At 51.2% G+C, this 14179-nt stretch overlaps 1 protein-coding gene across 2 annotated transcripts; it reads left to right on the forward strand.

The window, feature by feature from the left end:
• Positions 1 to 738: 738 nt before the first annotated feature.
• LOC131501722 (zinc finger protein 688-like) lies at positions 739 to 4175 on the forward strand. 2 transcript variants are annotated; one of them, XM_058712147.1, is made up of 3 exons: positions 741 to 1848; positions 2161 to 2274; positions 3033 to 4175. In XM_058712147.1, the coding sequence occupies exons 1-3, from the start codon at positions 1653 to 1655 to the stop codon at positions 3551 to 3553; spliced, it is 831 nt and encodes a 276-aa protein (XP_058568130.1). In that variant the 5' UTR covers positions 741 to 1652; the 3' UTR covers positions 3554 to 4175. The 2 variants fall into 2 exon arrangements, with proteins under 2 accessions (XP_058568131.1, XP_058568130.1); XM_058712148.1 differs by lacking the exon at positions 2161 to 2274 and having other exon boundaries at positions 739 to 1848.
• The last annotated feature ends 10004 nt before the right edge of the window (positions 4176 to 14179 follow it).

The following is a 14179-nucleotide window of genomic DNA, read 5'->3' on the forward strand; positions in this document are numbered from 1 at the left end:
AGGTTTCATAGAAACATTCTACTATCAGATAGCAGGGAAAACCTATATCCATACAGTAGAGTATTATTCAACCATAAAAGGAGTGAAGCACTGATAAATGCTACATCGATGAATCTTGAAAACTTTTTGCTAATTTCAGAAATCAGACATGTAAAGGCCACAGATTGCAGGATTCCATTTCTGTGAAATATCCAGAAAAAGTAAATGCATAGAGACAGAAAGATTCGTGATTACCATGGGATGGAGGAAGGGGAGAATGAGGAGTGGCTGCTCAAAGGGTTGGGGGTTTCCTTTAAGGGTGATGAAAGTAGTGATAATGTTTGCATATTATTAATGTACTAAATGCTATTGAATTTTAAGGTATAAAATTAGTTTTTGTTATGTGTATTTTACCACAATCAAAAATTGTGTAATGACTGGAAAGTGTGTACAAGGAGACATTCAGGGGTGACATCTAAGATGTATATTTTGTTTTGAGTGATGGTTAACACGGTTGTATGCATTTGTCAAGACTCAGCGAATTTTACATTGAAGAGCTGTGCGTTTTACTTTATGTACAATATAATTCAAATTAACAAAAGAGTTCAAAGTGGTCTTTAGGGAACAGAGTGAAAAGGGTAGGGGAGCTGCCTTTTTCATTAAAAACCTTTGCATTACTTTTTAAAAACCATGACTATTAGTTAATTTGGAAAAAATTAAAATGTAATTAAAAATGTCCCCATTCCGATTCCAACCTCACCAACCAAGTTCTCCCCCTAAGCTCCCGTCCAGAGACTGACAGCCGTCCCGCGATGCAAGGAGTCGGGCGCGATCCACAGCCGTGGTCCCAACGGTAAACGTGTACCTGGTTTCTACCTCGGCTGTACCCCAGGGCTTGGCCAGAGCATTTGCGTCTCTGGGGCTGGGGACCGGATTCCAGATCTTGCCGCGGGAAGGCGAGGAGGGACAACGTCGAGGACACAATGCGCAGCTCCACACTGGCCCAGGGCAGCCAGAGGTTCCACAGCCAGCCGAACGAGGGGCGTTTTCCAACGCTCCACTCGCCCGGCCGGCCGGGCGGTGCGGCCTCTTCCTGCTCTTGGAACCAATCACCGGCCGCCTGGCAGTGCAGGCAAAGAGCGGTGCTGGAAGCCACGGTCCGTCCATCCTTCTTGAAGGCAGGAAGGCTCCGCCCCTCAGCCCACCTCTACCCAGTTCCCATTCCGCCCCGTCCCGCCTATCTCCTCTCCCACCCCACCTGCAGCGGCCATTGTGGTTGAGGGCAAGTGGCCGCTGAGGCCAGAGAAGCCAGATAGGCGCCATGTTTGGTATGATCAAAGAATGGCGCCCTTAAAGAATCCAGAGACAACTGGAGCCAGGATGTCGCCATATTTTCTGAAGACACCTTCCGGGTCTCTTAACCCGGCTATCTAAATCCAAGCTGCCATGAAGTGAATAAACACCGAGGGGTTTTGTTTGTCCCCATCACACCCCCCCGAATCCCTAGCAGCCAGTCCCTTGTACCTCGGTGCCCTCGACTGCGTCCGGACGCTAAGGCTGGGCGGGGCCCCGGCCTCCGGAGCCCTTCCTGTGGACGACGAAAGCTGAGGCCGCGCGCGGGGAGGCAGTGGCCTGGGGGACAGGGCGGCCGCTGCTCGGGGCCGGGAGGCCCCATGGCGCCGCCCCCAGCCCCGCTCCTGGCGCTGAGACCGGGGGAGACCGGGGTTGGTTGTAAGAAGCCTGGGGCCGTGAGCTTCGCGGACGTGGCCGTGTACTTCTCCCCGGAGGAGTGGGGGTGTCTGCGGCCCGCGCAGAGGGCCCTGTACCGGGACGTGATGCGGGAGACCTACGGCCACCTGGGCGCGCTCGGTGAGGCCCCGGGTCAGAATCCCCCCCACCTCCTCCTTCACTGGGGTTCACAGGGGAGATGACGTGAGGACCTAGAGGATTGTGAGCTCTAATCCCGCACTATTCCACCAACAGCACCACAGCCACCTCCATTCCCAGGGCTTCAGGTTAGGGAGTGCTTCCATCCCGCATCCGCTTCCTTCAAGCAGGAGCGTTGCAGAACTTGTCCAGCTTGAGCATAAGTTCTGAGGAGGTGCCCTTACCCTGGCAGGGGGATGCCATCTTCCCAGGACAGCCTCTCAGGCCAGCACTGTGATCCCTGTTCTCTCCCAGGATTCCCAGGCCCCAAACCAGCCCTCATCTCTTGGATGGAACAGGAGAGTGAGGCTTGGAGTCCCGCCGCCCAGGATCCTGAGGAGGGGGAAAGCCTGGGAGGAGCTCTGAGAGGTGAGGGATTGTCCCAAGTTCCCCCCCCCCCCCCCCTTTGGCGCTCCAGGACTTCCTGTTTCACAGAATTTTCTTTTGAATCCCCACTGCCAGCGTCCCTAAAGGAATTAAAGAGACTGCCAATGTTGGATATTAAGGAGGAAAGAAGACAGACCTGGTACAAAGTTTTCAGAACTTGGGACAGTAGTCACGTTAGGACCAGAGTAGGAGAAGTAGGAGCCCAAGTCCAAGACTGGTTTCTAGGTCCCACTTGGAGAAAACACCAGCCATTCTTCCCTTTTCAAGAACAGTTAAAAACCCCTAGGAATGGAAGCGGCTTCAGGTCTGCCTTTCACATTCCTCAAGCAAGGCAAAGTGGTACAAGAGAAAATGCCCAGTAATCAACAACTTGGTTCCCCCCCCATCACCATCCCCTAGCTGAATGCTCTTGTGCAAATGTTTCCTCGTCTGTAAAAGTCTTACCCTACAAAAAAAAATTGAGAAAACACAACAGTGATAGCTACTGTTTTCTTGAGCATTTACTAAATGCCAAACATGCTTCTACTGATTTAATCCTCCCGGAGACCATGTGAAGTAAAGAAACCTTTGAATCCCATTTGCTACATTGAGACACCAAGGCCCAGATAAGTCACTCTTCAAAGCTTGTGTTTTAATCGCTGGACAGTACTTTTCTGACACTTCCTAAGTAAAAAAATCCTATAACCTGAGACGGTGGAAGCAAATGTGTTTTAAAATGTATCTTAATTCCTGTTTCCCAGGAGGCACCCCAAACAAGAAGGAAGAGGCACCAGAGGAAGGGCCAGGAGCCAAGGGACCCAGAAAGACTCCTGGGAAGGAGCCTTCTAAAGAGCTGGTCAAACACAACCCTGACTGGACCGTAAGAAAGGTTTCGGCAAGAGCACAGCAACCCACCAACGCTGCCTGGAACCAGAGCACAGGTGTGCAGCCCTCGGTCCCGGTGCCTGGCGTGGACACTCAGGGCAGCCAGCGGCGTCACGTGTGTGCAGACTGTGGCCGCCGCTTCACCTACCCCTCGCTGCTGGTCAGCCACCGGCGCATGCACTCAGGGGAGCGGCCCTTCCCCTGCCCCGAGTGTGGCATGCGCTTCAAGAGGAAGTTTGCTGTGGAAGCCCACCAGTGGATCCATCGCTCCTGCTCTGGGGGGCGGCGCGGTCGGAGACCTGGGATTCGGGCTGTGCCTCGGGCTCCGGTGCGGGGGGACCGGGACCCGCCGGTGCTGTTCCGACACTACCCGGACATCTTTGAGGAGTGCGGGTGAGCTGCTCCAGCAGGCTGGGGTGGAGCCTGACCTTGGACTGCCTGGGCCCCCCAGGGAGGCTCCTGAGTCAGGGATTTGGGAACCAGAAATTCATCCCTTGGGCTTCCCTCGAGGATCCCTCAAGTTTTCAAACTTGTAAAAAGAAAAGTGCCTGTAAAGATTCAAATAGATTAAACTTGATGCTACTCCCCTCTCAGGCTTTCTAAAAAACTGAAGAGGGTAGACTTTTCTCAAAGTGTTCATCTCAGCAGCACATGCCACCGAGATCTTTCTGGGGTCTCAGAAACCAGCCCTTGCTGCTTCTCTACAGCGGAAGCAAATGCTGAGGGGACTAAGGCCTGGGGAGGCCCCAGGGGGTGGCGAAGCCCTGGCTAATTGACAGCAGCAGGGAGTCTGGGAAGTGAAGTGGGTGGAAAGAACACAGATGCACGGATCTAGTCTCTGCAACTTGTCCCCAGGTACAGCTGGTAAGTCACATGCCATCCCTGAGCCTCAGCTCCCTCACCTGTAAAATAGAGATTCATAATATCTACCTCAGAGGGTTACTGTGAAGGCTGAAATTTTAACAAGGTAGTATGTACAACATAGTAATTGTGCAATAAACATTTGTGGGAAGAACAAATTATTGTTGATATTTTATGCATTTTAAGGAAAATGTAAAGAAGCCTGCTAAAGAGGCAGGGCATGGATATCAGCAGCCACATTTTGCAGATGAGTAAACTGAGGCTCTGAGAGAAAAAGTGATTTTCTCAAAGCGTCACTGCTATAAGGCAGCAAAGCTGGCAACTGACACAGTGCCTAGAAATCTGCCACTTTATTTTTCTTTTTAAAACTTATTTATTTATTTTGAGAGAGAGCAAGCGTGAGCAAGCGAGCGGGAAAGGGGCAGAGAGAGAGAAAGGGAGAGAGGGAGAGAGGGAGAGAGGGAGAGAGAGAGAGAGAGAGAGAGAGAGAGAGAGAGAGAGAGAGAGAATCCCAAGCAGGCTCCATGCTGTCAGCACAGAGCCTGACACCAGGCTCGATCCCACAAACTGTGAGATCATGACCTGAGCTAAAATCAAGAGTCGGACGCTTTACCAACTGAGCCACTCGGGCGCTTCTGTCTACCACTTTCAATGGGCAGTCCTATCTGGACAGAAAACAGATCAGGGGCTCAGGTGTGGCTGAGGTGAGAAAGGAGGCCTGGGCGGAGGTGTAGCCCTGCCTTCCTGGGGGAGTCTCAGCAGGAAACAGAGTCCCATCAAGGCCGGTGACCTTGCACTTAGAAAGTGCCATCAACATTCAGTGGCCATATGTTGAGTGGCTTCTGTGGGAGACTGCTAGGTGGTAAGGGAATTCTGGGATAAAGTAGGCTGATCCCATTCATTCATTCATTCAGCAAACACCCTATAAGGCCTCTGTGGGTTTTTGTGCTGGGCTCCAGGGACACTCAGACTCACTCGGATTCAGGTCCCAAGTTCCATGTGGGAAGATAGTGATTGGGGCTATGATGGAGGAAGCCCAGAGGCACCACCTAACCCATCCTGGCTGGTGATACACCAGGAAATGCAGCTTGGAGGAGATGGTTGTGCTTCCCATGACATGAGTAGGAATTAGAGTAGAAATAGAGCAGAGTAGGAATTGATGTGTGTGGGAGGGAGATTTTCAGGCAAAGGGAGCCTTGTTTCATAAAGGATAAAAATCGGCACGGCGTGGAGTAGAGGTTAAGAGCATGGTCTCTGGAGTCAGACTGTCTAGGTTCGGACCCTGACTCACTTGCTTTTTTTTTTTAATTTTTTTTTTTTTTCCAATGTTTGTTTTTTTTTTTTTTTTTTTTATTTATTTTTGGGACAGAGAGAGACAGAGCATGAACGGGGGAGGGGCAGAGAGAGAGAGGGAGACACAGAATCGGAAACAGGCTCCAGGCTCCGAGCCATCAGCCCAGAGCCTGATGCGGGGCTCGAACTCACGGACCGCGAGATCGTGACCTGGCTGAAGTCGGACGCTTAACCGACTGCGCCACCCAGGCGCCCCTAATTTTTTTTTTTTTTAACATTTATTTATTTTTGAGACAGAGAGAGACAGAGCATGAATGGGGGAGGGTTAGAGAGAGGGAGACACAGAATCTGAAATAGGCTCCAGGCTCTGAGCTGTCAGCACAGAGCCCGGCACGGGTCTCGAATTCACAGACTGTGAGATCATGACCTGAGCCGAAGTTGGCAGCTTAACCGACTGAGCCACCCAGGCGCCCCCTGACTCACTTGCTTTATAGCAGTGCAGTCTCTAGCAAGTCACTTCTTGCCCCGCCTGTCATGTGCCTTAGTTTCTTCATCCATGAAACCTGGATAATAAAAGCACGTACCTCATAAGAGTGGTGTAAGGATTAAATGAGAGGGTACAGGGGCCCCTGGGTGGCTCAGTCGGTTAAGAGTCTGACTTTGGCTCAGGTCATGATCTCACAGCATGTGAGTAAGGGCCCTGCTTCAGGCTCTGTGCTGACAGCTCGGAGCCTGGAGCCTGCTTCGGATTCTGCGTCTCCCCCTCTCTCTGCCCCTTCCCTGCTCACGCTCTGTCTCTCTCTCCCTCAAAAAGAAATAAACATTAAGAAAAGAAATTTTTAAATGAGATAATACAGAAGAGAACCTGGCACGTTAGAGTTTAATAAACAGTGGTTATTGTTATTCCAAAACAATACAAAATAGTATGTGAAGAGGGCAAGGAGGAGACCTGGACAGGTCTTCTGATTCAAGGAAGGTTTCCTGGAGGAGGTGGTTCAAACTGGCCTTGAAGGAAAGGAAAGATACCAACCAGACGAGGCATGTATAGGGAGTGGTCAGGGGCTCCACCTGAGTGAAAGGTAAAGAACCAGGTACAGAGTCATAGAAGACACCTGCAGTAACCTGGGAAGGTCACAGATCCCAGCGGGAGGGCTTGGGGTTTACCCTGTAGGCACTCAGGAGCCATAGAAAGGTCTTGAATAGGAGCAGGGCTATTTGACTAGTGCTGTCTGAAGATGTCTTTGTAAAACAGTGTGGAGCGTGAGTAAGGAGACCGGACTAGGAATCCGTTTGGCATTTGCTCCCAGGTAAAGGTGAGCGAGAGCTGCGATCAGGCTAAAGACTTTTTCTTTTCCTTTTTTTTTTTTTTTTTAAGGTTGGTTTATTTTTGAGAGAGAGAGACTTCAAGTAGGGGAGAGGCAGAGAGGGTGAGAGAGAATCCCAAGCAGGCTCCATATAGCACGGAGCCTGACACAGTGCTCAATCCCACTAACTGTGAGGTCTTGACTGGAGTAGAAACTCAAGAGTCAGAAGCTTAACTGACTGAGCCACCCAGGTGCCCCCAGCAAGACTGTTTCTTGCAGCTGCTCTGGTTTGCTGACTTTTGAATTGGGGAGAAAGATACTCAGGAGAGGCTTCTGCCATAGAATCTGCATGGCTCGGTGACTGACAATATGAGCTATGAACAAGTAAGCCCCAGAGGGTTCAAGCATGGAGAACTGGAGCAAGGGAGCCAGCAAGTGGGAAGGCGTAGAGGCCAAGAGATGACCAGTCCTAGAGAGGGATGAGTCAAAGAGAAAGGGAAGCTGGAGAGAAGAGGCCCCACCAGGGAGGGAGGAGCAGAACCAGGCACAGTGTATCAAACACAGAGTTGCCCAGGCCAGCTTAAGGCACAGAGGGAGTGCTGTCTGCTTTCTTTCTCATGTATCCATTTAACAAGTAACAAATAGTAAGCATTTGCCATGAACTAGGCACTATTCTGTGTGCAAGATACTGCAGGGAAAACAGACATAGGAACCATTTTGGAACTTACTTTTGAGAAGCGTGGGGAGAGACAAGTGATAAGCTAGTACCTAAGTAAGACAAGGTATTGTAACTAAATAATAAGTACTACAAAGGTACTAAGACAGGGATGTGCTCAAAGTGCCTGTTGCAGATGGGTACTTAGGCCGGGTCTTGGTACAGAGGAGACCTCTGAACGGAGTTCCAAACGATGAGAAAGAACCAAGGGGAAAGGGGTCAAGTGGCAGGATGTGGGAGTGGGGGAGCGCAGGGTTTCAGAGGCTGGGAGTCGGGGGCAGGCAGGGGTTCCCAGACAGACGGAATAGCGGACGCCATGCTCTGAGGTAAGGATGAGTTTGGGTGAGGTGCAGAAAGGACACTAGTGGCTGGATGGAGGAACTGAGTGGAGAAGAATTACAGGTGAGCTTGGAGGAGGGGGAAGGGAGTGGGTCACAGGACTCTGGCTGGCCACGGTGCCAAGTCTGGATTGATTCTAAATATATTGGGAAGCCACTGGGTTATGATTTTTTTTTCTTTCTTTTTTTTTTTTTTTTTGCCTTGTGATAAAATATACACAACACATTTTACCATTTTAAACATTTTTAAGTGTACAGTTTACTGGCATTAAGTACATTTACATTTTGTGCATCCATCACCACCATCCCATCCCTCTCTAGAACTTTTCCATCTTCCCCAGCTGAAACTCGGTACCCATTAAACACTGACTCCCGACTCCTTTCCCCAGGCTCCTGCAACCACCATTCCACCTCCTCTATGAATTTGACTGCTCTAGGGACCTCATAGAAACCACTGGGAGGTTTTTTTTTTTTTTTTTTAATGTTTATTTTTGAAGGATGGGGGGAGGGGCAGAGAGAAAGGGAGACACAGAATCCGAAGCAGGCTCCAGGCTCTGAGCTGTCAGCCCAGAGCCCTACGTGGGCCTGGAACCCATGAGCGGTAGATCATGGCCTGAGCTGAAGTCAGACACTTAACCGACTGAGCCGCCCAGGCGCCCCACCACTGGGAGGTTTTTTTTTTTTTTTTTAAATTTTTTTTTTTTTCAACGTTTTTTATTTATTTTTGGGACAGAGAGAGACAGAGCATGAACGGGGGAGGGGCAGAGAGAGAGAGGGAGACACAGAATCGGAAACAGGCTCCAGGCTCCGAGCCATCAGCCCAGAGCCTGACACGGGGCTCGAACTCACGGACCGCGAGATCGTGACCTGGCTGAAGTCGGACGCTTAACCGACTGCGCCACCCAGGCGCCCCAACTGGGAGGTTTTAAGTAGAGTGTCAAGGTGATGTGATTTGCAAACCCATTCTGGCTGCCCTAAGAATGGGCTGCAGTGGGACAAGCAGAGTGGAAATGGAGAGTAGCAGAAGGACCAGAGGTAACCACTGAGAATTAAAAGGACAGGACCTGTCTGTGGGCTGGATGTGGGGGCTGAGGCATCAGAGGAGCCTGGAATGATGATAAGGTTTTGGCTGAGTGAGGAGGTGGATGGAGGAGCCAGTTCCTGGGGGGGCCCTGGGGTGGGGGGTGGGGGCGACGACAGGGTAGACTGCAGCATTTTAGAGCTGGAAGGGAGCGCTTGGGAGCTGGTTCCAAAGGTTTAAGCAGGGTTTAGGAAGCTGTGGGTGGAACAGGTTTCTTTGCTGAGGAGGGGTGTGGGGAAGAATGCTTGTTCTTTCCAGAAGCTCTCCTGTAAATACTGTTCCACAGAATACGCTCTGAGAAAGGCTGAGGCCCGGTCTTAAAGACCTTATTTAAGATCACACAGTTGAATTAGGGGCAGAGGTAGGCTTGGAACCCAAACCTCTCGATTTCTCAGTGGGTGAGCCTGCTCTTTTCACTACACCAGGCTGCAGTGTCAGATGGATGGGACAGGCAAAAGCTGGAAGCCCAGAGACCAGCCAGGTGACCCAGGCCCAAACCATCAAGGGCCTAAGCAAGAGGAGCCCACTGGTGACAGCTGCAACAGAGTGCCTTTTGGGAAGCCTGTCACCCTTCCTCCAGAGCAATTTCACATACCTCCTAAACACCTGAATGACACACATATATATTTTTTGCCCTGACATGACCCTTAAATACAACCCTTTTACTTACTTTCAATACTTACCAGAACCTGTCATTTTTTTCTCTTTACATTTATTTGACAGTATGGAATTGTACACTCGACCAGAAACAGCTCTTCTGCCCTCCTAACCACCTCGCATTACAACTGCATCTTGGTCACCTGGCTTGAAACCCTACCTCTCTCTGGTTGCTGAGGTTGTACGTTCAATTGTTTGAGGCATTACAACATGAGTTCTGGAGTTAGGCTGCCTGGGTTTGAATCCTGGCTTCACCACTTACTAGCTGTGTGGCCTGGGGCAAGGTCACCCCTCGGGCCTCAGCTTCCTGATCCAGAAGGGCACTTATCTTTGAGGGATTGTAAGGGTTAAATGAGTTAACCGGAGGAAGCACTTAGAACAGTCTGGCATACAGTGAATGATCAAAGTAACATTATTGATGTCTTAGTCGTTATCACAGAACCCACTGCAGCCCCTGTACAGGCTGCCATTGTTCTCTTAGAGGATCCTGGGCTTGGGAAATCCGGGAGCACCTTCAACTGGAGTATCAAAACAGTTGAGGGGCGCCTGGGGGGTGGACTTCAGCTCAGGTCATGATCTCACAGTCCATGGGAGTTCGAGCCCCCCATCAGGCTCTGTGCTGACAGCCCAGAACCTAGAGCCTGGAGCCTGCTTCAGATTCTGTGTCTCCCTCTCTCTCTCTCTCTCTGCCCCTCCCCTGCTCATGCTCTGTCTCTGTCTCAAAAATAAATAAAAATATTTAAAAATTTAAAAAACAACAGTTGAGCCATGTCTTTCAGTAACTCATCTACTTTTTATACAGTCATCACTTAAATGGAGAATGCTGTTCATTTTCAGTAGGTCAGCAGGGGTCAGTACATTCAAAGTCTTCAGCTGCTTTTCTGGAACAGGCCTGGAGGAAGCAGGGCGAGATGGTGGAAGAGGCTCGAATTTAGTAGGAGTCTCAAGACCTGGAGTCACTAACGGGTTGCCTGACCTTGGGAACAACTAGGTTTGTTTCCTCTTCAGTCAAATAGCTGAATTCTAAGGCATCCAGAGGCATCTGGCCCAGTGTCCTCCGTTAAAGACACAGCAAATGGGGGCGCCTGGGTGGTTCAGTCGGTTAAGCGACCGACTTCGGCTCAGGTAATGATCCCACGTTTCATGGGTTCCAGCCCCGTGTTGGGCTCTGTGCTGACAGCTCCGAGCCGGGAGCCTGCTTCGGGTTCTGTGTCTCCCTCTCTCTCTCTGCCCCCTCCCCTGCTTGCTCGCGCTCTCTCTCAAAAATAAATTAAAACATTAAAAAAAAGCTTTAAAAAAAAAAAAAAAAAGACCTAGCAAATGTATGGAAATACCACAGACAGGCTATGTCTGGAGGCATTTAAGAAACGGTGAGGAGGCGTCACAGAATATCATGCTGTACCTTGCAAATGAAAAAAAATATTTTTGAGCAATGAACTAACTTGCTAAACATAATCTTTCTTGTAAGACCGGAATGGGCCCTCTGACCCGGATTGAGAGAAGGTCACCAGGCCGGCAGCCCCTAGTCCTGGCCCCCTTTCCCTCCGTAGGACCCCGGGCCGCCGCCGGCGCTCACGCACCGGAGCCTCTTCCCCTTTGCCTCGCCAAGCGGGAGCACAGACGCCGAAGCGGCCACGGCCATCTTAACTATGGGCAAGAGGGCCTCCCAAGAGAGCTGGCGGAACAGCAGAAGACAACTCGAGGGCGGAATACACCAGGTTATTACCACCAGACCCATAATGACGCTATTAAATGCTTCGCTCTAAAATTGGAAGACGCTGGAGTGCCACCATCTTTTCTGAGGGCGCCTTTATTTTCTCGGACCTGGGACCACCAAGTTCGCGTAACGGACCGTTTCTCGCCGTCCTAGAGCGGCCCCGCCGAGGCTACTTCCGGCCGCCTAGGCCCGGAAGAGCCCAGCTCCCCGGAGGCGGAATCCCGGGCGTCTCTCCTTGGTGGGTGGGGGTGGGGGTGGGGGTGGGGGTGGGGACCCCCGACTCCGTCCTTGGCCCAGTTCCCGGCGCCCTGCTGAGGTGCCCGCTAAGGCCGGTCAGGAAGGAGGAGGGGAGAAAAGGCCGAGGGTTGCGAACTTCGTGAAGGTGGCCGCGTATTTCTTCCCCGAGGAATGGGGATATCTCTGGCCCATGCCGACGGCCGTGTGCCGGAACGTGATGCGGGAGACCTACACCTACTTGGGTGCGCTCCGTGAGGTCTGGTCATCCCGCATCTCAAGGGAAGGGGGCGGGTGAGGTGCGTAAGTCTGGGTGCCAGACTCGTCCCCACTTCTCCCCTAGGTTGGGTTCGTTTCCCGTGATCCCCGCCAGATCGGCCTGAAACTTATAACTGATCCTCTTCTACCCGACACCTCCAGTGGCTCCCCAGGACTTACGCAAAAAGTTCAGAACCTGTGTACCATAGCGTGAAGGCCCGTGGCATGCTAATCTCCTCTTCCAATTCAAACCCAATCTCTCCCTACAGGCGAATGATCCCATGGGTTCCAGCTACATGAAATCTGTTTTGGAGGACAGACATCTAACTAGATGACCCTAATGCAACATCTTTTGTGAGCTCTTCTGTCTCATGTAGGAAGACTCAACTGCAGCTTTTTAGCTCTGTAGCTCTGCCTGAAGGTCTCCCTACTGCGCCCCCATAGCTAATAGGTGACATCGCTCTCCCTTAGTTTAAATTTAGAGCTTAGTGTAAACTTAGAGCAGGAATCTTATCTTGGTTCACCAACGTCTCCAACACCCAGAACATCTAGAACAATGCCTGCCACACAAGAGATGCCCAATATGTTTTCTTTAAATAATGAGTTGTTTCTTGAGTGCTTTGGGTTCTTCCCCAGGACTCCCAGACTCCAAACCAGTCCTCATCTCCTGGGGGGAGCAGGAGGCCCAGCTGTGGGGTTTAGATGCTCAGGATCCCCAAGAGGATGCCAGAGAGAAAGAAGGATGAGAGGTGGGGGTAATGTCTCAGTTCCAGCTGGAAGGGAACATGTTTTGTTGAACAAGAAACACCATCTACATGTTCCTTACTACTTTTTGCTGACCTGAATTTATGATTACCCACTGGAGACTGGAGTCTTGACCTTCTCTTTCTCAACTGACTGTGGCATCCAGTGGTCCCATGGCCAGGTCACAGTATGAATCATCCAAACTCTGACAGTGGCAGTGTCTGAATTAAAGCTTAGAATGGAGGCCGTTCACCTTTTTGTCCCCAGGTGCCTGTACCTTGTAACAGCTGCTCCTCTGGATGAGGGTATCTCTTCGGGTTGGTTTCAAAGTAGAAATGGCCCTGACTTGTGACCCCCTCGATTGTGACCAACACAGTCTAGGTGGGTGCTTCCAGGGACTAGGTACCCATCTGCAGTTGTGAAGGTTGAGTAGAGTTTGAATCTACTGTGTTTCACAACAGCCACTCAGAAAAATTATACATTTGGAAGGGGTCAGCAGAAGGAGTCTATTTGGGAGATGTCATGAGCCCCTGGGGTGAGAGACACTAGCTTGGCGTCGAGCCTGTGGCCAAGGGTGCCTGTATGTAGCCAGGCCTTTCCCAAGCCCCAACTCTACACTCAGCCTCAGTGTCTGCTACTCACACAGCACCCTACACCAAGTGCAGGCATGATATGGCATGACCTTTCACCTGGAGAGGGACTCTGTGCCTGCAGCTAGTGTGGCCACTCCTTCTGCCATAGCTAGTACCTTTCATGCTCCCTGCTGACTCACACAGGCAAGCTGTTTTATTCCTGTCTCCAGTGTGGGAGGTACTTTAGTCAGAGAACCACCAGGAGACCCCGGCCTGGTGCCATGGACCTCAGGGGCTGACATGGGTGTGAATCCTGCCCTGGGTTCTTCCTCAGGAGCATCCAGACCCCTCTGTGGGTTTTCAGCACTCCCAGAGCTCTTCTAGGCCTGCGTGTGAGAGGCACCACCATGAGGAGTGGGCACTGACAGATGAGAAAACCCCATTAGTCTTATGGAAATCTGTTTTTTTTTTTTTTTTTTCTTATGTCCTTCAGTGGTGTGAGAGGCTAGGAGGAACTACGGCTCAGTTGAGTCCCTGGGCAAATCTGCATGCTTACCTTTTCCAGGCTTTTCGTCTTTTCCTTTTCCCCTTTTCTGCTGTTATCAACTCTACTTGCCCAGCTATTCCGATGTGAGGAGACGTGTCCACCAGATACAAGGTGTTGGGCGCAAGGCTCAGGGAGGCCTCTGGAAGGAGGCAAGCAGAGAAAAGCTCCAGACTAGACCCCAGACCTGCTGAAGGGAAGTGCATTCCCATGAGGTGTGTGAAATGCTGTGATTTAGCTGACCAAAGGAAAATGATCAAGTCTTCTTAGGGAAGGGTCTTTATGAAGGCAAGTAGGCACACAGAGTAAGCTGTCAATTAAATGTGTGGAGGGAGGGGGGTTCAAGTGATGGAGAGAGTTGGTGCCGTTTGCCCCAAGAGGAGCAGGCTGGAGGACCAAAGGGATGAGTTCAGTTGCAGCCGTGACTAGTCCAAGGTGCTAGTTAGTGGGACATTCACGCAGGGCAAGGGCGGCAGGAGGCTCTGTGATCAGGAGTTTATGAGCCAGGCTCGAGCTAGAGGTAAACAGACGTTCGAGAGGCCTCCTGCAGGGCAAGTGGGGGAGAGTAAGCTTGCAGAAAGTGGGTCCTTCTGGGGCGCCTGGGTGGCGCAGTCGGTTAAGCGTCCGACTTCAGCCAGGTCACGATCTCGCGGTCCGTGAGTTCGAGCCCCGCGTCGGGCTCTGGGCTGATGGCTCAGAGCCTGG

Source organism: Neofelis nebulosa, chromosome 18, assembly GCF_028018385.1.
Source record: "Neofelis nebulosa isolate mNeoNeb1 chromosome 18, mNeoNeb1.pri, whole genome shotgun sequence".
Lineage (NCBI taxonomy): Eukaryota > Metazoa > Chordata > Mammalia > Carnivora > Felidae > Neofelis > Neofelis nebulosa.